At 36.8% G+C, this 24,822-nt stretch overlaps 1 protein-coding gene across 2 annotated transcripts in view; it reads left to right on the top strand.

Moving 5' to 3' along the window:
• TRMT1L (tRNA methyltransferase 1L) overlaps positions 1-24,822 on the top strand; it is a 51,947-nt gene that overhangs the window by 1,902 nt on the left and 25,223 nt on the right. Inside the window, exons 2-10 of one of the 2 annotated variants that reach the window (XM_028121547.1) lie at positions 55-189; positions 3,396-3,503; positions 4,803-4,916; positions 8,046-8,110; positions 9,719-9,848; positions 11,638-11,761; positions 12,455-12,534; positions 22,297-22,546; positions 22,950-23,162. In XM_028121547.1, the coding sequence (XP_027977348.1) occupies positions 55-189; positions 3,396-3,503; positions 4,803-4,916; positions 8,046-8,110; positions 9,719-9,848; positions 11,638-11,761; positions 12,455-12,534; positions 22,297-22,546; positions 22,950-23,162 (1,219 nt within the window). The remainder of the gene's footprint in view (positions 1-54; positions 190-3,395; positions 3,504-4,802; positions 4,917-8,045; positions 8,111-9,718; positions 9,849-11,637; positions 11,762-12,454; positions 12,535-22,296; positions 22,547-22,949; positions 23,163-24,822) is intronic. The other variant, XM_028121548.1, reaches the window with a different exon arrangement.

Raw genomic sequence — 24,822 nt, 5'->3', positions numbered from 1 at the left:
GCATTAGAAATATGTATTAATCACATTTTTAAAAATTATTTTTATGTGGTCTAGTTAGTCCTTTGAAATCAGTCTTAACTAGGCAAGATGAAGATGGCATATCTGAAATAGAACTGAAAAATGAGGAAAAAGTATCAGAAGTTGTAAAAGAACCTTCTAGCATCTTGGATTCATCTGATTTAACAAAAGGTTTGCCTATTGACTTCGGGATTATTAGTATGTTACAAAAAGTTTGAGTGATAAAAGTACATATTGTCTGATATCTACTATCTTGAAACAGAAGGTGATTTGAGAGGTATACATACATAGGCATATCATGAATCCTTAGATCTTTGAGAGTTTTAATAGTGGACCACAGGATTTTCATTGTTCTCTTCTAACTTACAAGGCCCCTGTCTCTTATTTTGTACAACTTAGAATGATTTCAGTAAGCACAGGCTTATATAGTACTATATAATTTCACATAAACAGAACTTTGAACTCTGGAAGCCAAAAGCCTTTATGATTACAAATTCAAAGGATTGATTTGTACACATGGGTTCATTGCCTGAATCTTGCGGTCTCACCTAGCAATTAAGTTTTTGCTCATAAGGGAAAAGTTTGCCTATTATAGAAATTATATCTTATTATAAAGTTATTTGAATAATACCTAGTATGACAAGTTAAACAAGATTTGTTGCTCTTTGTTTTTCTCATTTAAAAATGAGGTAAAAATTTGTCTTTTAATAAATTTCAGCAGTAATGTCCGATAGTGCTGAATTCCAAAATTATTGGCTCCGTGTGCTGCTGCATCCAAAAGACCAATGATTTTTTTTTTAATTATTTAACAAACCATAGTGCCGGCTGTGTGCAAGATACTGTACTAGGCACTTAGCCATTACAAAAATGAGGAAGTCATATCGCCTGCCGCTTACTGTTTATTTGTGCGGGAAACAAACAAGGACACAAATTATATAGAAGGGTGAAAAAAAGGAACTGGGAGCGAAGCTTGGAAAGGAATAGGCATGAAGGTAGCAATACCAAGAACAGAATTTAAAAGGTTTTTAAGGTTCTAAACTGTATAACCTAATTGAATAATGAGTACTAGAGAGCCCTTTGGTTTACCATCATCTCTCTGGTTGGGGATCTTTTCCTGCCAATTTTCAGCTCCTAGTCTTGTATTTGTATATTCAAGCTCCTACTTTGTAAACATTACTTTCCTTTGGGTTATGGATATTCACGTCTCTCCTTAAAAAGAAAGAAAAGGACGATCTATCTGCTTTTTTATACTGCCACACTTTTTGAAATCTATGATTTTCTATACTTTATTTCTTCTTCCAATCCCATTTGTATTCTGGAACACCTCACTGAACCTTTTTTTCTTTTTTTTTTAAAGATTTTATTTATTTATTTGACAGACACAGCGAGAGAGGGAACACAAGCAGGGGGAGTGGGAGAGGGAGAAGCAGACTTCCCGCTGAGCAGGGAGCCTGATGTGGGGCTCGATCCCAGGACCCTGGGATCATGACCTGAGCCAAAGGCAGACGCTTAACCGACTGAGCCACCCAGGCGCCCCTGAACCTTTTTTCTTAAAGGTCACTGGAGACCTGATAAATACTAAATCCAGTAGTTTTCTGTTGATTTCTACAACTATTTGTGATACTTAATGTTGAACAGTTATCTTTTATGTTCTCTTTTTTCTTGGCTTCTGCCTTATCTTGATTCTCCTTACCTTTTATTGTTTTTGAATCTACCCTCATTATTTTTCCTCAGTGTCTCTTACATTACCTACATCCCTCCATATGTCATTTCTGAATTGTAACCATTTATATTAATCAGTAGTGGGTTTAGTGGCATTAGGGAATGCATCCTCCATGCCCATAATCAAGAGTATGTTAAATATACTTTGGAAAGATTTATTCATATATTCCAAAGTTTACAAATGTGTCATTTGAAGAACGTGTAATGTTTGAGAGACCTAAAAATATGTTACTGGGACTGAATTTTGGCCTTTTTCTTCTCTTTTTTTCACAATGTTTTTTTCCTTAGGCTTTCTTCAACTCCTAGTTTCACCTACCATGTATTTATGATTTATATCCCTCCTGAACTCCAAAAACAACTCAACTGCATACTGAACTTGAGGATGAGTACTAGTAGTACATCAAACACACTATGTCAAAAACTAAATTCCTTTTTCTCCTTTCCTCTTTTTTTCTGCCAAAAGTGTTTTCCTCTTCCTTTATTGGTTAATGGTACCATTACTCTCAACCGTATAAACTTGAAATCGTAGAATCATTCTTGAACGCACTCTTCATTCATGGTTATTTCTCACACCCAAAGTTCTTTTTTTTTTTTTTAAACCATCTGTTCGGTACCTTTGTATTCCTGACTTCTCACCTCAGTTATTGATCTTTGGTTCTATAGCCAGACATAACCTGAAATGCATTCAGATCCTACCATTCACTCCCTCAAAAACCTACAAAGACTTCACATTGGCGGAAGAGGACAGTCCAGACTAACTTACATAGAATTTAAGCCTTTCATGATCTGTACATTTTTGGCTGCTTGTTCTTCTACCACTTCCATTCTCCAGATATACTACATTCCAACAGGGGTGGGATAGAAGTGGCTGTATTTTTTTCTACACCTTATGCTTTTCATGAGATTACTTCAGTTTATAAGGCCAGCCACCAAGTCTCTGCGTATTGAAATTCTATTCATACCTTATATCACAGTCAAATGCCACTTTTTTAGTGAAGACATTCTCAAAGACACTTGTTGGGATTAATTCCTCCTTCCTCTGTATGCCCACAGCATATTACTTTACCCCTGGTATTCATTTCATCCTGCATTGTATTACAATTAGTAGGTAACATATCAATATCTCTCTCGCCTGTTGAAAGTTATTTTTTGACAGAGAGAGACAAAACGAGAGAAGGAACACAAGCAGGGGGAGTGGGAGAGGGAGAAGCAGGCTTCCTGCTGAGCAGAAAGCCCAATGCGGGTCTCAATCCTTGGACCCTGGGATCATGACCTGAGCCGAAGGCAGATGCTTAACGCCTGAGCCACCCAGGTGCCCCTGTTGAAAGTTCTTTAAAGATAGGAAATGTGGCTTATGTTTCTTACTTCAGCATTTTGTACAGAGTAAAAACATTTTTTTGTAGAATTATATTGAATAATTAGATAAAACTTTAAAGGTGTGAAGTTACACAGTGGAGTTTGTTCCCCAACTTTTTGCATTCTGAGACACGCTTGTCATTTTATAGGCAGAATTGCAGCAGTATACCCCATCTAGGCACTAGGGCACAATGCTACAGGAAATAAAAGTGGAGTGTCTGTGACGTGATCAAATAAAAATAGAACTGGAATTCAGACTGTTAACACATAATCTTCTAACTCTTAAAATTTCCTTTCAGAGAGACACATCTCAATCCAGAGGCAGCTTGCTGATCTAGAGAAGTTAGCCTTCGTAGCTGAAGATTTTGACTCTGCCAGTTCATTGAACTCAGATAATCTTGATGCAGGTATTTCCATATTTTTAAGGTTTTTTTCCCCCTTAATTTCTGTTGGCTTTTTATCTTTCAACTCATGAAAATTTGCTGAGTAGACTTGTTTATTGCCACTGAACTAGAGCAATAATAAAACTTTTTCATTCAGGAATTTGGTAGCCTTCTACATTCACAGGTGCTGTGGGGACAAGTTGTTTCACAGTTCCTCAAGGAAATTACAATTTCATGGATATATAAGGACTGTGTCTTCTATAAGTTAGGAATTGCATTTAGCTATAAGTAACATCCAAAAAACAGTGCCTTTAATAACAAGAGGCTTATATTCGGTCATGTAAACAAAGTCCCCAGGTGGGCAATTTAAGGCTGGAACAAGAGTTCCTCATTGTTGTCAGGCCTCAAGCTCCTCCAGCTCCTCTCTTACTGTCTTGCCATCCTTAGTGCTTGAATTCCATCCTCAGTATCACTTCATGGTTTTTTGAAGTAAGCAGAGTATATTGAAAAATTAATTTTGACTATACTTGCAGTGTGCTATATATTAAAGATATTTGTTAGATTAAAAATTAAGTGAGTTGCTGATTATTTTTGTATATTTTTATCATTTTAAACCTGAATGTGAGATTTTAATTTTTTTGTTACTATCAAAGTTTTTATTTGAGATATATTACATTTCTGATTAAGACTTCTATTTTTACAATCCATAATCTTTTCATTAATAAAGAAGGAAGAACTTAGAAATTCAGTAATAGGGTACGGTGGCTCTAACCATGCTCCCTGGCCCAGAATAGCAGTTATCTGGGATCCCACTTACTCCTTTCACTCCTTCCATTTTTCTTACTCTGCATGTTCACTGTTTTTGTTGCTGCAGAGCAGGTGCTTACACTGTCTGCCCTGCTCCTGCCTCTCTGGGAACGTGACCGGTACTGCCTTCTCCCCTGTCCAAAGTACACAGTGATGCTCTCTCTTGCAGGCATTTTGGCTGGAGGGATATCATGTACTTTATCACTTTCTCATTTTCTCTGTTCCCAGTGGCAACAGAGATATCAGCTAGCCTCCCTCCCCCCCCCAAAAAAGATATCAGCTAGCCCCAGAGAGGAGAGTTTTAGGGTAAAAAAAATCAATCACTGACCATGTGCTGATTATTAACTACTACCTGTTGAGGCAGAGGTGACTCTCCCTAATGTTAACATAGACATTATCTGAGAAGTGTGTGTGTTGGGTGGAGAGAGTCCCCTGCTACTTCTTTTGTAGTTAAATCGAGGCATTAATAGTCTATTCTGTGTTTTATTGGTTCTTTCCCCCCCCCCCCCCCATCAGGAAACAAACAGTCTTGTCCATTGTGCCCTAAGGAGAAATTCAGAGCTTGTAATAGCCATAAGCTTCGTCGTCACCTTCAAAATTTACACTGGAAAGTCTCAGTTGAATTTGAAGGTTAGTATTTTTGTGCTTGCTAAAAAGTAAATGAGTCAAGATTTGATAGAAGTTTTGGAATTTTATTGTGAACATAAATATTTTCCATTTAAAATTATGAGGGATTTAATGTCCTTTTAATGTATTTCTTAGTAAATGACCATGTAACTCTCTAGGCAGTAGATGGATGTTGCAAGTGTAGTTTACTCTAGCAAACATTTTTAAGGTTCTGTTCCATACTGGGTACTTTGCTTGGTCCTGGGGGTCCCCATAACTTTTTGTACTATGTTTTATTTTTTTAAGATTTTTATTTCTTTATTAGAGAGAGAGAGAGAGAGAGAGAGCAAGCACAAGCAGAGGGAGAAGCAGGTTCCCCACGGAGCAAGGAGCCTGATGCAGGACTTGATCCCAGGACCCTGGGATCATAACCTGAGCCAAAGCAGAGCTTAACCAACTGAGCCACCCAGGCGTCCCTGAACTATGTTTTAAAAAGTTATACTTTTTCTTTTATGTTAGAATAACTACCATCTGACACATAATTTTGAAAGAGTAATAAATGCAAAACAAAATAAAATATATGGTATGGATATTGGAAAAAAGACAATGTCTTTTTTTCTGCTGATGGCTGAAAAAGATTAGAGTTAGTAAGAGTAGTGGGATATAAGATAAATATTTGAAATCATAACCTTTCTCTACTCTATATAAATGGAAATTAGAAAAAAGCACCAATTATAGTAGTGACAAAAATGACACAATTTGGGGGACTAAATTTAATAAGAGGTCTCATAAAGAATAAAATTAAAAAAAAATGAGATCATGCCAAGTTAAAAGACTTCCTAGATAAAATCAGGTATTAGATTCTGAGAGTGAATTATGTGAATTATTATAGCATTTTTGGAAAGAGATCTCGCAACATTTTTAAAGTTTAAAAAACGCTTATCTCTCCACCAGGTACTCCCTCTTTTGGGAGTAAAAGAATCAGTTGATAAGGATAGATGTACAAGAATATTCACTGCAGCATTTACTTAGTGACAGAAACTTGAAACTAAAATAAAAGAGGGTTGGTTGACTGTATTATGGTGTGTACATACCATGAAATATTATGCTGCCATTGTAAGGAGTATATATTAGATCTATACTAGCTTACTTGGAAGGATTTCCACTATAAACTGCTATTGAAAACAGCGTGTGTGTGTGTGTGTGTGTGTGTGTGTGTGTGTGTGTGTGTAAGATTTTATGATACTACATTTAGATAAAAAAAAATGCCCTAAATATCCATGTTAAGCATATGCATACTTATAGTTGTATATGATTTTGTGAGCATAGGTGTTGCTAAGTGTGGTTACCTGGAGTTTTAACCAAACTGGATGAAATAGCCGGTATGAGACACCCAGAAAAGAAGTCAGAACTATTTTCTTAGTAGTACTGGTAAAACGTTACCACTAGTTACTTAGGGAAAGGGGAATTAGAGACTAAATCAGAGGCCATCCTGTCTTTTATGTTTAATTATTTATAAGAAAGTGTAGTAAATTATGTCTTTTTATCAAAAAGTTCTTTTTGTATCTTTATTTAAGCCATTGTTTAACCTTTAGGTTAGTCTTTGTCTTCTGAGTTATTCTCATCTCTTAAATGGTTCATGGCATTTCTTTACTTTCTTAAGTACATTACATTGTTGGGTTTTTTCGCATGGTGGTGATCTGGTAGATGGCAAGTATCATAGTTTTTGTTTTAGCAAGCAAGTCTCAAGTAGTTGGCAAATATGTTTAAGGTAGAAGCAATAAGACCTGCTGAAGGAATAGAAAAAGTGAGATGTGAGGGGAAATAAGCTAATAATGCTTGAGCTTGAGACTTGAGCAGCTATAAAAATGGTGGTATCCTTTGCTGAGCAGAGAAGACTGCATCAGGACCAGGTATGGGGGAAAAGGCCAGGCCTGCAGATTTAGGCGTGCAAAGGTTTAGATGCATCTCCTGGAGATGTCACGTAGCCTGTAGAATCTTGAGTTTGGGGGAAAGGTTGGGACTAGAGATATACGTTTGGGAATTCTTAGAATATAGATGGTATTTAAAGCCATAAGACTGGATGGGATAGGGCACCTGGGTGGCTCAGTTGGTTAAGCGACTGCCTTCAGCTCAGGTCATGATCCCGGAGTCCTGGGATCTAGTCCTACATTGGGCTCCCTCCTCAGCAGGGTGCCTGCTTCTCATTATGACCCTTCCCCCTCTCATGCTTCTCTCTCTTTCTCACTTTCTTGCTCTCAAATAAATAAAATAAAATCTTGAGAAAAAAAGATGGGATGGGATAACCATAGGAGTACATATCAATGGGAAGAAAAAAAAAAGGTTGCTGCGTCCTGGGATACTTCCATACGTACAAGTAAGAGAAACAATTAGATGCAAGGTATGAGAAGAAAGGAGTTAGAGATCACTTAACAGTTAGGACAACTGGAAGGCATTATCATTTATTTAAAAAATGAAAAAGAGACCTGGTTCAAGACGAAATGATATATTTAGTCCTTGACTGATTTTGAAATACTGACCCGATAACCCAGTGGTACATCCTCAACAGGCAATCAGAAATAGAGATCCAGTCCTCAGGAAGGAGTTAGTAACTAGAGCTAGAATTTGGAATTCCTTCCCCCAGGGGAGATAGTTGCAACCATAAAAGGCATTAAAGTTACCAAGGAAATGAGGAAAAGTCATGTAGCAGATCAAGCCTATAGAAAATCTACCTTTTAGAGTAGAAGAGAGACAAGAGGACATATGAGGAAGATGGGAGAGAACTAAGTGCCATATCATAAAGAGGCTGTGTAATGGGCAAAGGTAGTATGAGGCAAAGAAGGTGAAGCCTAAGAAAAAGTCACAATGTCAGAGAATAGATGATAAAGTTGAGTCCCAGAGAAGCTAAATGACAAATCCAAGATAACACAGTCTTGGCAGAACCAGAATTCAAACCTGGATCTCATATATTTGTTTTTGTACTATATGTTGTATAACAAATATATAAAACTAAGTCTCATTCAAATAAATTATGACCTTATAAATAAAAGAAGAATCCAGTTATTCTTACAAAATAAAATTTGCTAATAATTTTTACTGATAATTGAATATTTAATGAACAATGATATGACAACCATCAATTCTTCACTTTAGGTTACAGGATGTGCATCTGTCACTTACCTTGTCGACCAGTGAAACCAAACATTATTGGAGAACAGGTAATCAGATGTTAGATTTCTTTTTAAATTTAGCCCTCTTTAAAGAAAGCACAATTTTTACTTGGCTTTAAGGCTGTGGGTATATTTGGCAATGAGGTTTACTTTAAGATTTTGTATCTTGAGTGCTTTCAGAATATCATAGCATAAAAAATATGAGATATATGAAAAAAAGTTGCTGTGTTGAACTTTTCATTTTATAGTTTTTAATTTTCAGATAAATTTTTCCCTTGTGTTCAAAAGGAAAGTTACCCTGTTTACTAATTTTGGAATGGAGAATTTAAATAAAAAGTAATATTTTTCTTTTAAAATAAATTTTGATTATGGAGTAAGAGCCTTCAATATCTGCGATTTAGTAAATATCTTAGTATGTCAATTCGTATTTACCTTCTTTATGCTCTTTCTTTTAATCTGTCAGTGGACAGAATCAAGAAACTTTCTGAAATCTTAATAATATCTTTAAAAGTACTTATGTTCATTTTTAGGATACATTTAACTTTGGGGGGATACAAATTACAAAATATTTTTTAGTAATACTATCCTGAATGCATATTAGCTTAAGAAGTCCTCGTTATTAATTTTTTTTCAGGTCACTAAAAAGAGTAAAGTGCTGGGAGAAAAAAACCCAAGCATTTCTTAAGCAGTAGTCAGGACAATGGTTGGTCCATCAACCCTATCCAGGACATTTTGAATCTCATAATGACAGTACTACAAGGAACCCTATGCAATGTTCTCGACTATTCTCTATTTCCTGTTTGAGCCCAAGTAAATAGGAGGTAGAAGCTCTAAGGGTAAAAGGCATCAAAAGTAGGAAAAAGCCATTGGAGTAGTCTTTTTATTCTCAGCTAAATGAGAAATTATAAAGTGAAAATTTTTTACTTGGACTATTAGACTTTTTATTACATTTCTAACATTCAGTGGTATGGTGAAACTAGCTCGTATTTCTAGAAACCTTGAAAGCTGGTTGTTAAAAATGGCCATCATTAAAAATTAAATTGTATAAATTTCAAAGTGCATAAATTATATTACAAACAAAGGTAGTACTCAAATCTCATTACTTCCTGATATTTATTTTACTATTGTCTGCGTTCTTTATAAATATATTATATCTGCATGGTAACCATGCTCTCTAGTAGGATATTACACTTCTCTTCCCAGACTCACATTCAGTGATGTCACATCAGTAGCTTGAAATCTGACACAATTGTAACTTAAAGTTGAACATGGTAGAGTACACATACCACAGAAAGCTGCAAACGTTATAAATCAGGACGGACGTTATTTTCCTGGAGAAAATTGTTACACAGTGCTGCTAATTTTATGCCATTTTTATAGGTGCTACTTATAGAAAATAGAGTACAGTTAGGTGCTGACTAGAATGAATGGGAAAAACAAATTAAAGTTTTGGTCAATTATAAAGTAAGTAAAAAGCATGCATAAATATAGATAAGGAAGTGAAGATCCCTTCAAAGTCGGATGGCAGTATTAATACTATCTTCTACACCATTAAGCCCAAGATAGACTAAAATACTTAAATTTGCAATCTTAAATTTCTGTTTCATTGTCTTAGTAACTTATCTGTACATTTAAATTAAATACTCTGTTTGATAGATATCCAGTAAAATGGGCGCCCATTATCATTGTATCATTTGTTCAGCAACAATCACCAGAAGGACCGATATGCTGGGACATGTTAGGCGACATGTGAATAAAGGAGAGACGAAATCCAGGTATATTGCTGGTAAGTTGATCAATCTCATTAACATATGTTGATAAGTAAATCCTTAAACAGTGGTCCAGTTATTCTTCTCAGACATCAGGTAGATAAAATATAGGAACTTAACCAAATCATTTAGTTAACTACTAATCCATTACTTCAGGTTTCGTTTTCTTTCTGTGAGGCTCCCAACAACATTCAACTGTCCTCAGTTTAACAGATATATTTAATGTGGGTAAAAAAAGTAATTGATGCCAAAGTAAACATAGGTATCTTAATGAAAGATTATATATAGCTATGTTATACTTACTGTTGAAAAACACTCGAAAAAGGAAGTAGAGTTATATAAAGACCATTTATTATCCTGAAGTGATAATCAGGTTATTAATAGCTTATTATTACTGAAGCAGCCCCTCTTAAGAATTAACGGGATGCCTGGGTGGCTCAGTTGGTTAAGCATCTGCCTTCGGCTCAGGTCATGATCTCAGGGTCCTGGGATCGAGTCCCACATTGGGCTTCTTGCTCAGCAGGCAGTCTACCTCTCCTGCCTGCTGCTCCCCCTGCTTATGCGTGTACTCTCTCTCTCTGACAAATAAAATCTTTAAAAAAAAAATAAGACCTCATGCCCTAAGGTATCCATTGTATGTAATGAATTAATTTCTCTCATATACATCTAGAATGGTATTATGTAACTTTCTTTCAAGAATTGAAAAAAATACTGAAATAATTTTCTATAGAGCTTAATATTTTCATAGAATCTGGTTTGAGAAAGGCTGATCTTTTGAGATACGTCACATGCCACTTTGGTAGGTGTAGAAGAATATAAAATAGAATGCTAGGGAATGTTAACTGATTGGCACTGTAAAAAGGGAAATATGGTTGCCATGTAGTTAACATTCTGATTATAATATTATCAAGAAATCCATACATTAAGAATCTATTTTTCCCCACAGAGATATATATGTCTCATTTCTTAAATATTTAAAATATACACACACAAACACATCAGTATTTCATTTGGGTTCATATCTAAATGATTCTAATGTATACTAAATGTAGAGTCTTTTTTTTTCCCCATTACTTCATACCCATTTGAATATAATTTGTGTTTTATAATTGTAGTTATATGAAAGTGTTCTGAAATCAAGCATGTTCAGGAAGTATAGTGATTCTTAGTCATCCGTGATGGCCTATGGAATGAAACTGAGATCCTAACTTTATAACCATTATATCACAGTAAGATATATTTAGCAGCCAACCTATGTAAACACAGTATAGTGGTTGATGAACAATAAAGGTATTTTAGGATTTTGTTTTATTTTTTTTTTTTAAGATTTTATTTATTTGTCAGAGAGCGCACGCACAAGCAGGGGAGAGTGTCAGGCAGAGGGAGAAGCAGGCTCCATGATGAGCAAGGAGCCCAATGTGGGACTCAGTCCCAGGACCCTAGGATCATGACCTAAGCCGAAGGCAAACGCTTAACCGACTGACCCACCCAGGAGTAGGAGTCCCAGATTTTGTTATTTTAGGCTTATTGTTCTTAACTAGGTTTCGTAATACAGATATATTGATGTTCTTGGCAGATAAGATTTTAACTTAATAAACTTTAATTCACCAAATACTTGAGTGCGACTCTTTCCTAGAGACAGTACTGAATAAATCAGTTTTGGGTTGTTTTTCTTTTTTCGTTATTTACGTAATTGATTACATTAACAAAGTATTATAAAGGAAAGTTATTTCTTTTAATGTGTATTGTTTTAGATATTTAGAATTATTGTATTTCACTGGAAATCTTTTTTTTTTTTCATTTTAGCTTCTGCTGCAAAACCACCTAATGAAATTTTGAAAGAGGCAGACACAGATGTACAAGTTTGTCCTAACTATTCTATACCTCAAAAAACAGATTCCTATTTTAATCCCAAAATGAAACTAAATCGGTAAGATAAATTGGAAAAAGGGTTATGGGATGTTTCAAATTATTACAGATTACCTTACCTTAATCTTTATGTTCTAATATAGTGAAATTTAAAACTAGGTACAGAGTGAAAATCATCTGTTTTAGTATTTTCTCAGAATGATTGTTTTCTTTTTTCCTACCAAACTAATTTCTTTCTCAGAGTAAAATAGGCCTAACTTTATATAATTAATGAACAGGCTGGTGCTTTTGTAGGCAGTTTTATTTATGAAATCATTATTCATGGTGAATGCTTGTTTATAAAACCCAATTAGATTGATAGTTTAATTTCACAAATGTTTAGTTCTTGTACTACTAGGAAAGGAATATATTACTCGGTCTTCTTTTAAAACAGGTCGTACAGTAAATAGGAGCCCCAATTCTCACTATTCTTTTTTTTTTTTTTTTTTGAGAGAATGTATGAGCACGAGGTCGGGGACGGGCAGAGGGAGAGGGAGAGAGAATCCTAAGCAGACTTCACATGCTCCTCTGAGCCCAGTGTGGGGCTTGATCTCACAACCCTGAGATCATGACCTGAGCCAAAATCAAGAGTTAGGACGCTTAACCGACTGAGCCATCCAGGCTCCCCATCTCACTATTCTTAAATAAAATAAAATCTACAGTGATGAAGCCATGGTACAGTAAAATTGTTTCAAATCATTATACTTTCTTCTAGGCAGCTAATATTCTGTACATTGGCTGCTTTGGCTGAGGAACGAAAACCTTTGGAATGTCTAGATGCCTTTGGAGCCACTGGTAAGTAATGCTTTTTTTGGAACCCCACTTTAATTATCAGATTTATGCAGTATTTTTTCTTAGAAATTTATATGGGTATTCTATCTGGCAGAATATTTTGATTAAGAACCAAAACTTAAAGACCCATATATTTGAAATTTTGTGGAAAAATTTTGAATATATACAAAAGTAGACCATAATAAATGAATCCTTTGCTATCACTCAACTCCAAAAATTATCAACTTATGCTTGTTCTTGTAGCTGTATCCCATACACTTTCCCTCATAATTTCTTCCACCATCCTTTATCCCCCTTATTTTGATACGAATCACTGATATGTTATTTGATCTGTAAATATTTCAGTTGGATCTCTAAAAGATAAGCATTTTTATTTATCTTTTTTAGGATTTAAAAAAAACCATGATACTATTATCACATCTAAAAAAATTAAGAATACTCTTAATATCATCAAATGTTAAATATGCCCAATTATCTCAACAGTTTTAAAAAATCAAGTAGGAATTCAAATAAAGACTGTATTTCATTGTTTGATATGTCTAAATCTCTTCTTAATCTATATTCACTTCCATCATTTTGTTTGTATGTGTGATAATTATTTATTGACATACAGCTTGTTTGCCTTGAAGACTTTTCCAGAGTCTAGATTTTTGCTGATGGTATCTCCATGATTCTTATAACATGTTCCTCTGTCTCCTGTATTTCTGTAAATTGGTAATTGGATTTTCAGGTTTGATCAGTTTCAGATAAGATTTTCTTTTATTCAAGAATACTTGTTCCCTGCAATCAGGAAGTATTGATGTTTGGTTGTCTTTCTTTTTTTGTGATGCAGTAAACTGCCTAGTCATTCGGCTGTGGGGTGAGAGGGAATTTTAAAGACTAAGAACATTTTTCCCAAAAGAACTTAACAGTAAAGGTAACAGGAAGGGTAGAAAATTTCTAAGAAGCCATCTGTATGTAATCCAAGTCATTCTTACAGGTTTTAAGAGTATATTTTGGGGAATTTTGTAACAAAAGGATGAAAACAGGAGTTAACTGTGCTTTTTAAGTTCCTCTTTGCAGGGAAAAGTAGTGGTTAAAAGCAATTTAATATCTTGCATAATTTGATCCCAACCTACTTTTCCAAATTTAATTCCCAGCATTTTCTCTTACACACCCTTTTTCTTTATTTTCTTTTATTTTATTTTTACATTTCATCTATTTCACCCATCCCGCGACCCACCTCCCTTCTGGCAACCAATTTGTTCTCTTTATTTAAGAGTCTGCTTTTTTCTGTGTATTTTGTTTCTTAAATTCCACATATGAGTGGAATCATTGTATTTGCCTTTCCCTATCTATTTCACTTAGCATTATACTCTCCAGGTCTGTCCATGTTGTTGCAACTGACAAGATCTCATTCTTTTTTTATGGCTGAATAATGTTCCATTGTGTATGTATACTGTCTTCTTTATTCATCTATCAGTGGATACTTGGGTTGCTTCTATATCTTAGCCGTTGTAAATAATGCTGCAGTAAACATAAGGATGCATATATCTTTTTGAATTAGTGTTTTCATTTTCTTTGGGTAAATACCCAGTAGTGGAATCACTGGATCATATTCAATTTTTTTTTCTTTGAGGAAACTCCATACTGGTTCCCACAGTGGCTGCAGCAATTTACATTCTCACCAACAGCGAATGAGGGTTCGTTTTTCTTTGCATCCTCACCAACTGTTGTCTTTTTTCTTTCTTAATTATTTCTATTAACATATAATGTATTATTTGTTTCAGGGGTACAGGTCTGTGATTCAACAGTCTTACACAATTCACAGTGCTCACCATAGCACATACCCTCCCCAATGTCCATCATCCAGTCCCCCCATCCCTCCTGCCTCCCTCCACTCCAGCAACCTTCAGTTTGTTTCCTGAGATTGTCTCTTATGGTTTGTCTTCCTCTCTGGTTTCATCTTATTTCATTTTTCCCTTCTTTCACCTATGATCCTCTGTCTTGTTTCTCAGTTCCTCATATCAGTGAGATCATATGATAATTGTCTTTCTCTAATTGACTTATTTTGCTTACCATAATACCCTCTAGTTCCTTCCACATCGTTGCAAATGGCAAGATTTCAGATTTTTGATGGCTGCATAATATTCCATTGTGTGTGTGTGTGTGTGTGTGTGTGTGTGTGTGTGTGTGTGTGTGTGTGTATACACACACACATACTACCACCTCTTCTTTATCCATTCATCTGTTGATGGACATCTAGGCTCTTTCCATAGTTTGGCTATTGTGGACATTGCTGCTATAAACACTGGGGTGCACGGGCCCCTTCGGATCACTACATTTGTATCTTTGGGGTAAATCCCCAATAGTGCAATTGCTGGGTCATAGGGTAGCTCTATTTTCAACTTTAGAGGACCCTTCATACTGTTTTCCAGGGTGGTTGCACCAGCTTGTATTCCCACCAACAGTGTAGGAGGGTTCCCTTTTCTCCACATCCTCACCAACATCTGTCCTTCCCTGACTTGTTAATTTTAGCCATTCTGACTGGTGTGAGGTGGTTTTGATTTGTATTTCCTTGATGCCGAGTGATGTTGAGCACTTTTTCATGTTTCTGTTGGCCATTTGGATTTCTTTGCAGAAATGTCTGTTCATGTCTTCTGCCCATTTCTTGATTGGATTATTCTTTGAGTGTTGAGTTTGATAAGTTCTTTATAGATTTTGGATACTAGCCCTTTAGCTGATATGTTATTTGCAATTATCTTCTCCCATTCTGTCGGTTGTCTTTTGGTTTTGTGGACTGTTTCCTTTGCTGTGCAAAACCTTTTTATCTTGAAGTCCCAGTAGTTCATTTTTGCCCTTGCTTCCCTTGCCTTTGGTCATGTTTCTAGGAAGAAGTTGCTGCGGCTGAGGTCGAAGAGGTTGCTGCCTGTGTTCTCTTCAAGGATTTTGATGGATTCCTATCTCACATTTAGGTCTTTCATCCATTTTGAGTCTATTTTTGTGTGTGGTGTAAAGAAATGGTCCAGTTTCATTCTTCTGCATGTGGCTGTCCAGTTCCCCAGCACCATTTGTTGAAGAGACTGTTTTTTTTCCATTGTACATTCTTTCCTGCTTTGTCAAAGATTAGTTGACCATAGAGTTGAGGGTCCATTTCTGGGCTCTCTATTCTGTTCCATTGATCTGTGTGTCTGTTTTTGTGCCAGTACCATACTGTCTTAATGATTACAGCTTTTAATAGAGCTTGAAGTCCGGAACTGTGATGCCACCAGCTTTGCTTTTCTTTTTCAACATTCCTCTGGCTATTTGGGGTCTTTTCTGGTTCCGTACAAATTTTAGGATTCTTACTCTCTTTGCAGATGATATGATACCATATCATCTGCAAAGAGTGAGAGTTTGACTTCTTTGCCGATTCAGATGCCTTTTATTTCTTTTTATTGTCTGATTGCTGAGGCTAGGACTTCTAGTACTATGTTGAATAGCAGCGGTGATAATGGACATCCCTGCCGCATTCCTGACTTTAGGGGAATAGCTCTCAGTTTTTCCCCATTGAGTATGATATTCACTGTGGGTTTTTGATAGATGGCTTTTATGATATTAAGGTATGTACCCTCTATCCCTACACTGTGAAGAGTTTTAATCAAGATTGGATGCTGTACTTTGTCAAATGCTTTTTCTGCATCTATTGAGAGGATCATATGGTTCTTGTTCTTTCTTTTATTAATATATTGTATCACGTTGATTGATTTGCAGATGTTGAACCAACCTTGCAGTCCAGGAATAAATCCCACTTGGTCATGGTGAATAATTTTAATGTGCTGTTGGATTCTATTGGCTAGTATCTTGATGAGAATTTTTGCATCCATGTTCATCAGGGATATTGGTCTGTACTTCTCCTTTTTGATGGGGTCTTTGGTTTTGGGATCAGGGTAATGCTGGCCTCATAAAATGAGTTTGGAAGTTTTCCTTCCATTTCTAATTTTTGGAACAGTTTCAGATGAATAGGTACTTAATTCTTTAAATGTTTGGTAGAATTCCCCTGGGAAGCCATCTGGCCTTGGGCTCTTGTTTGTTGGGAGATTTTTAATGACTGCTTCAATTTCCTTGCTGGTTATGGGTCTGTTCAGGTTTTCTGTTTCTTCCTGGTTCAGTTTTGGTAGTTGATACGTCTCTAGGAATGCATCCATTTCTTTCAGATTGTCTAATTTGCTGGCATATAGTTGCTCATAATATGTTCCTATAATTGTTTGTATTCTTTTGGTGTTGGTTGTGATCTCTCCTCTCTCATTCATGATTTTATTGATTTGGGTCCTTTCTCCTTTCTTTTTGATAAGTCTGGCCAGGGGGTTATCAATCTCATTAATTCTTTCAAAGAACCAGTTCCCAATTTCATTGATCTGTTTTACTGTTCTTTTGGTTTCTAGTTCATTGATTTCTGCTCTGATCTTTATTATTTCTCTTCTCCTGCTGGGTTTAGGCTTTATTTGCTGTTCTTTCTCCAGCTCCTTTAGGTGTGGGGTTAGGTTGTGTATTTGGGATCTTTCTTCTTGAGAAAGGCTTGTATTGCTATATATGTTCCTCTTAGGACTGCCTTTGCTGCATCCCAAAGATTTTGAACAGTTGTGTTTTCATTTTCATTGGTTTCCATGAATTTTTTTAAATTCTTTTTTAATTTCCTGGTTGATTCATTCATTCTTTAGTAGAATGCTCTTTAGCCTCCATGTATTTGAGTTCTTTCCAACTTTCCTCTTGTGATTGCGTTCTAGTTTCAAAGTATTGTGTTCTGAAAATATGCAGGGAATGATCCCAGTCTTTTGGTACTGGTTGAGATCTGATTTGTGACCTAGGATGTGATCTATTCTGGAGAAAGTTCCATGGGCACTAGAGAAGAATGTGTATTCTGTTGCTTTGGGATGGAATGGTCTGAATATATCCCTGAAGTCCATTCGGTCCAGTGTGTCATTTAAAGTCTTTATTTCCTTGTTGATCTTTTGCTTAGATGATGATCTGTCCATTTCAGCGAAGAGGGTGTTAAAGTTCCTTACTATTACTGTATTGTTGTCTATGTGTTTCTTTGATTTTGTTATAATAGGCTTATATAATGGCTGCTATGTTAGGTGCATAAATATTTACAGTTGTTAGATCTTCTTGTTGAATAGACCATCTAAGTATGATACAGTGTCCTTCCTCATCTCTTATTATAGTCTTTGGTTTAAAAATCTAATTTGTCTGATACAAGGATTGCCACCCCAGCTTTCTGTTAGTGTCCATTATCATGGTAAATGGTTTGCCACCCCCTCACTTCCAATCTGGAGGTGTCTTTGGGTCTAAAATGAGTCTTTTGCAGACAGTGTATCAATGGGTCTTGTTTTTTTATCTAGTCTGATAGCCTGTGTCTTTTGATTAGGGCATTTAGCCCACTTACATTCAGGGTAACTATGGAAAGATATGAATTTAGTGCCATTTTATTGCTGTAAGGTAATTGTTACTGTATATTGTCTCTGTTCCTTTCTGGTCTATGTTACTTTTAGGCTCTCTCTTTGCTTTTACGGCCCCTTTCAATATTTCTTGTAGGGCTGGTTTCGTGTTTGTGAGTTCTTTTAGTTTTTGTTTGTCCTGGAAGCTTTTTACCTCCCCTATTTTCAGTGGCAGCCTAGCTGGATATAGTATACTTGGCTGCATATTTTTCTCATTTAGTGCTCTGAATGTATCATGCCAGTCCTTTCTGGCCTGCCAGGTCTCTGGGGATAGGTCTGTTGCCCTTCTAATGTTTCTACCATTGTAGGTTACAGACCTTTTGTCCCGAGCTGCTTTCAGGATTTTCTCTTCGTCTCTGAGACTTGTAGGTTTTACTATTAGATGTTGGGGTGTTGACCTATTTTTATTGATTTTGAGAAGGGTTCTCTGTGCCTCCTGGATTTTAATGCCTGTTTCCTTCCCCACGTTAGGGAAGATCTCTGCTATAATTTGCTCCAATATACCTTCTGCCCCTCTCTCTCTTTCTTCTTCTGGGATCCCAATTATTCTAATACTGTTTCGTCTTATGGATCACTTATCTCTAGAATTCTGCCCTGGTGATCCAGTAGTTTGTCTTTTTCTCAGCTTCTTCATTCTCCATCGTTTGGTCTTCTGTATCACTAATTCTCTCTTCTGCCTCATTTATCCTAGCAGTTAAGCCTCCATTTTTTCATTGCACCTCATTAATAGCCTTTTTGATTTCGACTTGGTTGGATTTTAGTTCTTTTATTTCTCCAGAAAGGGATTCTCTAGTATCTTCTATGCTTTTTTCTTTTTCTTTTTTTTTTCCCCTAAAGATTTAGTTTATTTCTTTGACAGAGAGCACAAGCAGGGGGAGGGGCAAAAGGAGAGGGAGAAGCAGACTCCTGCTGAGCAAGGAGGATGATGCGGGGCTCAATCCCAGGACCCCAGGATCATGACCTGAACCAAAGGCAGACATTTAACTGACTGAGCCACCCAAATGCTCCTCTTGTATGCTTTTTTCAAGCCCAGCTGGTATCTTTATAATGGTCATTCTGAACTCTAGTTCAGACATCTTACTAATGTCCATATTGATTAGGTCCCTGGCAGTCGGTACTGCCTCCTGTTCTTTTTTTAGAGGTGAGTTTTTCCGTGTTGTCATTTTGTCCAGAGAATAGATGGATAAGAGAACAAAATGCTAACAGGGTAACAACGACCCCAGAAAAATACACACTAAACAAGTCAGAAGAGACCCGAAACTGGGGGAAAAGAAAGGGAAAAAAAAAAAAAGAAAGAAAATGAATATGATCAGGCTGGTTAATAGAACAGAGCCACATACTAGATTTCGGGTGTGTTTTGGTCTGTTAGAAGAAATTGCTTCCCAAAATTTTAAAGAAAGAAAAACATATATATATATAAAAATAAGGGTACGTACGAGGAAGGGATGGAATATGACTGTAAAGTTGAAAATTAAAAATTTTTAAAAAGGAATTGTTAAGAAATTGGTTGAAGAAAGAGAATATGATCAGGCAGGAGACTAGGACAACGTCTTACACTAGATTTAGGATATATTTTGGTCTGTTAGAGGAAACTGTATCCCAAAATTTTAAAGAAACAAAAACATATATATATATACAAAAAATAAGGTTAACTACAATGAAGGGATAGAATATGACTGTAAAAATGAAAATTAAAAAAGGTTTTAAAAAAGGAATTGATAAGATGTTGGTTGAAAAAGGAAAGAAGAAAAAGCCAACTAAAAAAATAGAAAAAGAAAAAAAAATTTAAAAATATTAACTTTGAAAGACTAAAGGATCATGGGAAAAAATCCATGAGTTTTATGTGCTGTATTCCCCTAGGGCTGGAGTTCTGCCATTCTCATTGATCGGTAAACTTGGTCTTGGCTGGCTGTTCTAGCTGATCTTCTGGGGGAGGGGCCTTTTGCCATGGTTCCCAAATGTCTTTGCGGGAGGTGGAATTGCCCCGCCCTTGTCGAGTCTGGCTAAGTGATCTGCTCGGGTTTGCTCTCAGGAGCTTTTGTTCCCTTCAAGCTTTCCGAACAGCTTTGGAGGATGAGAGTGAGAATGGCGGCCTCCCAATCTCTGGTCTGGGAGGAGCTGGGAACTTGGGGCCCCACTCAGTGCGCCCCCAGAGAAAAGCAGTCATTCACTCCTGTCTCCCTGGTCTCCGGCTGCACTCCATGCTCCCCCGGCCTGTGACCAAGCGTTTCTATCTCTGGCACCCGACCCCTCTATCTCTGGCACCCAACCCCATATGGAGTCTCCAAACCCAGCAGATCCCTGTGGTGTGCTCCCTGCGCCGCTCTCCTGGGGGGAGGAAGGGGAGTCTCCCCGGATCTACCGCTTGTTGGGTCCCTGCTGGAGGACCAGTGGCCCGACTGTGCCGCGGATCACGGTTTATGGCAACCCCAAGCTGAGAGCCCACTCCTCGGCTCCGTCTCTGCAGCCGGCTTCCCCGCTCCAATACCTGGGAGCTCTGCTGCAGTCAGGCACCCCTGGTCTTTCTGTGACCCCGAGGGTCCTGAGACCACACTGTCCCAGCAAGGGTTTCACCCCCTGCTTAGCCAGTGGAGCAACGTCCCTCAGTGGAGTGCACTTCTAAAAGTTCCAATTTAGTGCCCCGCTGCTCTGTCACTTGCCAGTAGTGGCTGACGGAGGCTCCCTCCCCCGCGGTCTATCTTCCCGTATATCGCCTCAGATTCACTTCTCCGCACGTCCTACCTTCCAGAAAGTGGTCGCTTTTCTGTTGGTAGAATTGCTGCTTTTCTTTTCTTCGATCTGTTGAGTTTGTAGGTGTTCTGAATGGTTTGATAACTATCTAGCTGAATTTCTGGGACCAGATGAAATTTAGGTCTCCTACTCCTCTGCCATCTTGCTCCTCCCTCCAACAGTTGTCTTTTTGATTCCAGCTGTTCTCACAGGTGTAAGGATGATATCTCATTTTTATTTACCTTTTACTCATCATTAGTGATATCAAGCATCTTTTCATATGTCTGTTGGCCATCTGTATATCTTCTTTGGACTCTTGACCATCTTCACCCAATTCTTCCACCCTCGATCCCCCCCACCCCCACCTCTGGCAACCTACAAATCTGATCTTTGTTTCTATGAGTTTGGTTTTTTTTAGATTCCACATATAAGTGCAATCATATAGTATTTGTCTTTCTCAGACATTTTACTGAACATAGTGCCCCAGTGGTCCATCCATGATGTCATAAGGGGCAGGATTTTCTTCTTTTTTATGACTGAATAGTAATTTTATTGTGTGTGTGTGCTTATATCACATTTTCTTTATCCATCAGTGGACACTTAACGTTGTTTCCGTGTCTTGGCTATTGTGAATAATGCTGCAATGAACTACTCTTTTGTCACCTGAAATCATTAAAGCTAATGTCTGAGCTATTCAGTCCTTTCTTGTAATGTTCCTTTGTAAACTTAAATCAGTTCATAACAGTCAGTTTGCATGCTTCCCCATCTCTAAAAATGTGAATATTAGAACTGATCACAGGCTTGTTATGAGAACTTGAAAATATTTGTAAAGACCGTGGCACATAGTAGATGTTAAATGTTTACATTTATGAGCCACGTGAGTGAAGACTTTGGCCAAGACTTGTAGCACAGAGAGGATTCTAATCCGCAGCGGCTGGGCCTGTGCCACCATCTCCTGTATTGCAACGAATGGCCCTTACGGCACTAATCCAGGAGGTGTAGGGAGCCTGTGAGGAGAGGCTTTCTTTGTCTGAATTCTTGATCATTTGCTTACATATACAGAGTAGTTCTGTTTAATTCACAATGATGCTGTTGTATAGTGTTTGAAAAAATGGTGGTCCACTAAAGTTGTTTTCGTATTTGGGTGCATTAGGTGAACTTCAGCAAGAGGAGTTTCAACTTCCCATCCCCCAAGCAGAGTAACTCCACTCTTACTCATATTGTATATTGGGTTTCTCCGTAAGATTTTGTTTGAAAAAAGCATTCCATTTTAAGAAATTTTTACAAAGAAAACCTAGTCCCCAAAATAATCAGAACAAACATGGTTATTGTATTTGAATATGTGTTACAGAAAAGCTTTAGAAAAAGTATTAATGAAAATCTGTTAGACACATTTTGTGTGTGCGTGTGTGTGTGTGGTAACTTTTCTTCAGAGGCTTTGTAGTGAGAAAGTAAAAAAGATTACAAAAACACTAAGATTTTGAAACAATTTGGTTTTGTTTTTATAAAATATTATATATTGTTTTTATTCTTTAATTACTATAATTTAAAATTCATTTTCCTTCACATTTCTCTTAAGGGATAATGGGATTACAATGGGCAAAACATCTTGGAAGTGCAGTTAAGGTTACAATTAATGACTTGAATGAGAACTCTGTGACACTGATTCAGGAAAACTGCCATTTAAACAAACTGAAAGTGGTGGTGGACAGTAAGGAAAAGGAAGAGAGTGATGATATTCTTGAAGAAGGAGAGGAAAACCTTGGTAATATTCAGGTGACCAAAATGGATGCCAATGTACTGATGCATTTGAGATCCTTTGATTTCATGTAAGTGAAAGAAATTTGCTGTGTCACTTGTGTATGTGTGCATGTGTTTGTCACTTTCTAAACTTGGCTGGATTTTTGGTGGGGGGCTATAAGGCTGTAGTTTGTTTATTTGCATTAATACAGTTTTTTCCATTGGCCTAAGGAATGCAATAAGAACATTTTCTAGCATTTGAAATAAAATTCCCAGGCATGACAGTTTTCTTCTAAGCCTGATTTCACTTTTATATGTCTGACATATCATATGATCATTTTATTACTTAATTTAAAAACAGAATTATATATTTAAAATTGATTTGTAAAGTACTTTTGAATCCATGGAATTTTATCATTAGACATAATGATAGTGGTATCATTTTGATTACTAGTATGATTTTAAATATGTCTGTATTCTTTCTGATTTTAGACACCTAGACCCTTTTGGAACATCTGTGAACTATCTAGATTCTGCATTCAGAAATATAAGAAACCTTGGCATAGTTTCAGTGACTTCTACAGATATTAGTTCTTTATATGCCAAGGCACAGCATGTTGCCCGGCGTCACTACGGCTGTAATATTGTCCGAACTGAATATTACAAGGAACTAGCAGCCAGAATCGTTGTAGCTGCAGTGGCAAGGTACCAGATTAACAACAACGTACCTAGTATGTTTGGGTATATGATAGAGATAATATTACAAAAAGTGCCAGTTGCATTTTTCAAAATATGCACAAAGTCCAAATTCTGTATTTGTGTCCATAATCTTGATTTGTTTGGTAATCTTAGGTTGTTTTTGTTATACTTTGATTTAAAAGTTTTGTGCCTAAAATAGTTTACTCTGCAATGAAAAGTTTTATTAAAATTAGTTTAAGAGAGGGAGACAAACCATAAGAGACTCTTAATCTCAGGAAACAAACTGAGGGTTGCTGGAGGGATGGGGTGGCTGGGTGATTGACGTAGGGGAGGGTATGTGCTATGGTGAGTGCTGTGAGTTGTGTAAGGCTGGGTGATGGACGTAGGGGAGGGTATGTGCTATGGTGAGTGCTGTGAGTTGTGTAAGCTGTACACAGACCTGTACCCCTGAAACAAATAATACGTTACATGTTAATTGAAAAAAAAAGTTAATAAAAAAATTAGTTTTAAGAAAGAAGAGATAAAAATGAAAGTTAATGTCAAATCAGTTATTTTAACAATGTAGGGTAGATGGGGGATAGCACCATGAAAAGAAAATGCAAACGTTGTTTTTAGATTGAGAAAAATTCGGGGTTTTTGGGTGGGATTTGTTTTATATTTATTTATTCATTTTTTAAGTAGGTGCCATGCCCAACATGGAGCACAACACAGGGCTTGAACTCATGACCCTGAGATTAAGACCTGAGCTGAACTCAAGAGTCGAACACTTAACTGAGTCACCTAAGTGCCCAGAAAAATTTGTTTTTGTTTTTTTAAGATTTTATTTGTTTGTTTGTTTATTTTAGAGTGAGGGGAGGGAGAGAGCTCGAGCAGAGGGAGAGAAAAATCTCAAGCAGATTTTGCACCGAGCATGGAGCCCAATGCGGGGCACGCTCCCACAACCCTGAGATTAGGACCTGACCCGAAATCAAGAGTTGGAGCTCAACCGACTAAGCCACCCCAGCACCCCAAAAATTGTTTTATGTCTGTTTCATTTCCTTTATTTACATAGTTTGAATAAGATGATGGCTTATAGGGGTGCCTGGCTGGCTCAACCGATGGAGCATGTAACTCTTGATCTCAGGGTTGTGAGTTCAAACCCCATATTGGGTGTAGAGATTACTAAAACAAAAATAAAAATAAACATAAGTAAACTTTTAAAATGATGGCTTATAAACTTGATTCTGCAAAATGATCTTACCTACAAAACAAAAAGTTCTGTTTTTCATCAGGATTTCTAAACAGTTAAAGAAAGGCTTTTTCTTTTTTTGAGCACCCACTTTATTCAGAATATTCTGCTAGAAGAATAATATTATATAAATTGACCCTGAGAGTATAGATAATGCATGATTAGCCAGTTCATTCACTAGCCCCAACACTGGATTCCCAGCATTTAGATTGAAATTCCTACCTCAACATAATATGGATTATAGTAGACTTCATATACCTTTGGTGTTATTCCTAATTATCTGAAAACTCTGATATCTAGTATGTATACACACCAAGGACCTATTGTATATACTTAAAACTGTTTATGATGTAATATCAACAAGTTGAAATTAATACATATGAACTAAGTACATACAACTGCAGAGGGAAAACTAAGTACATAAATGGTATATCAATT

This window comes from Eumetopias jubatus, unplaced genomic scaffold (assembly GCF_037043125.1).
Source record: "Eumetopias jubatus isolate StellerSeaLion01/CBP00866 unplaced genomic scaffold, mEumJub1_p1.0 scaffold_12, whole genome shotgun sequence".
Taxonomy (NCBI): Eukaryota; Metazoa; Chordata; class Mammalia; order Carnivora; family Otariidae; genus Eumetopias; species Eumetopias jubatus.
Note: the sequence above shows the minus strand (reverse complement) of the source record. Positions and strands in the feature narration are given on the sequence as shown.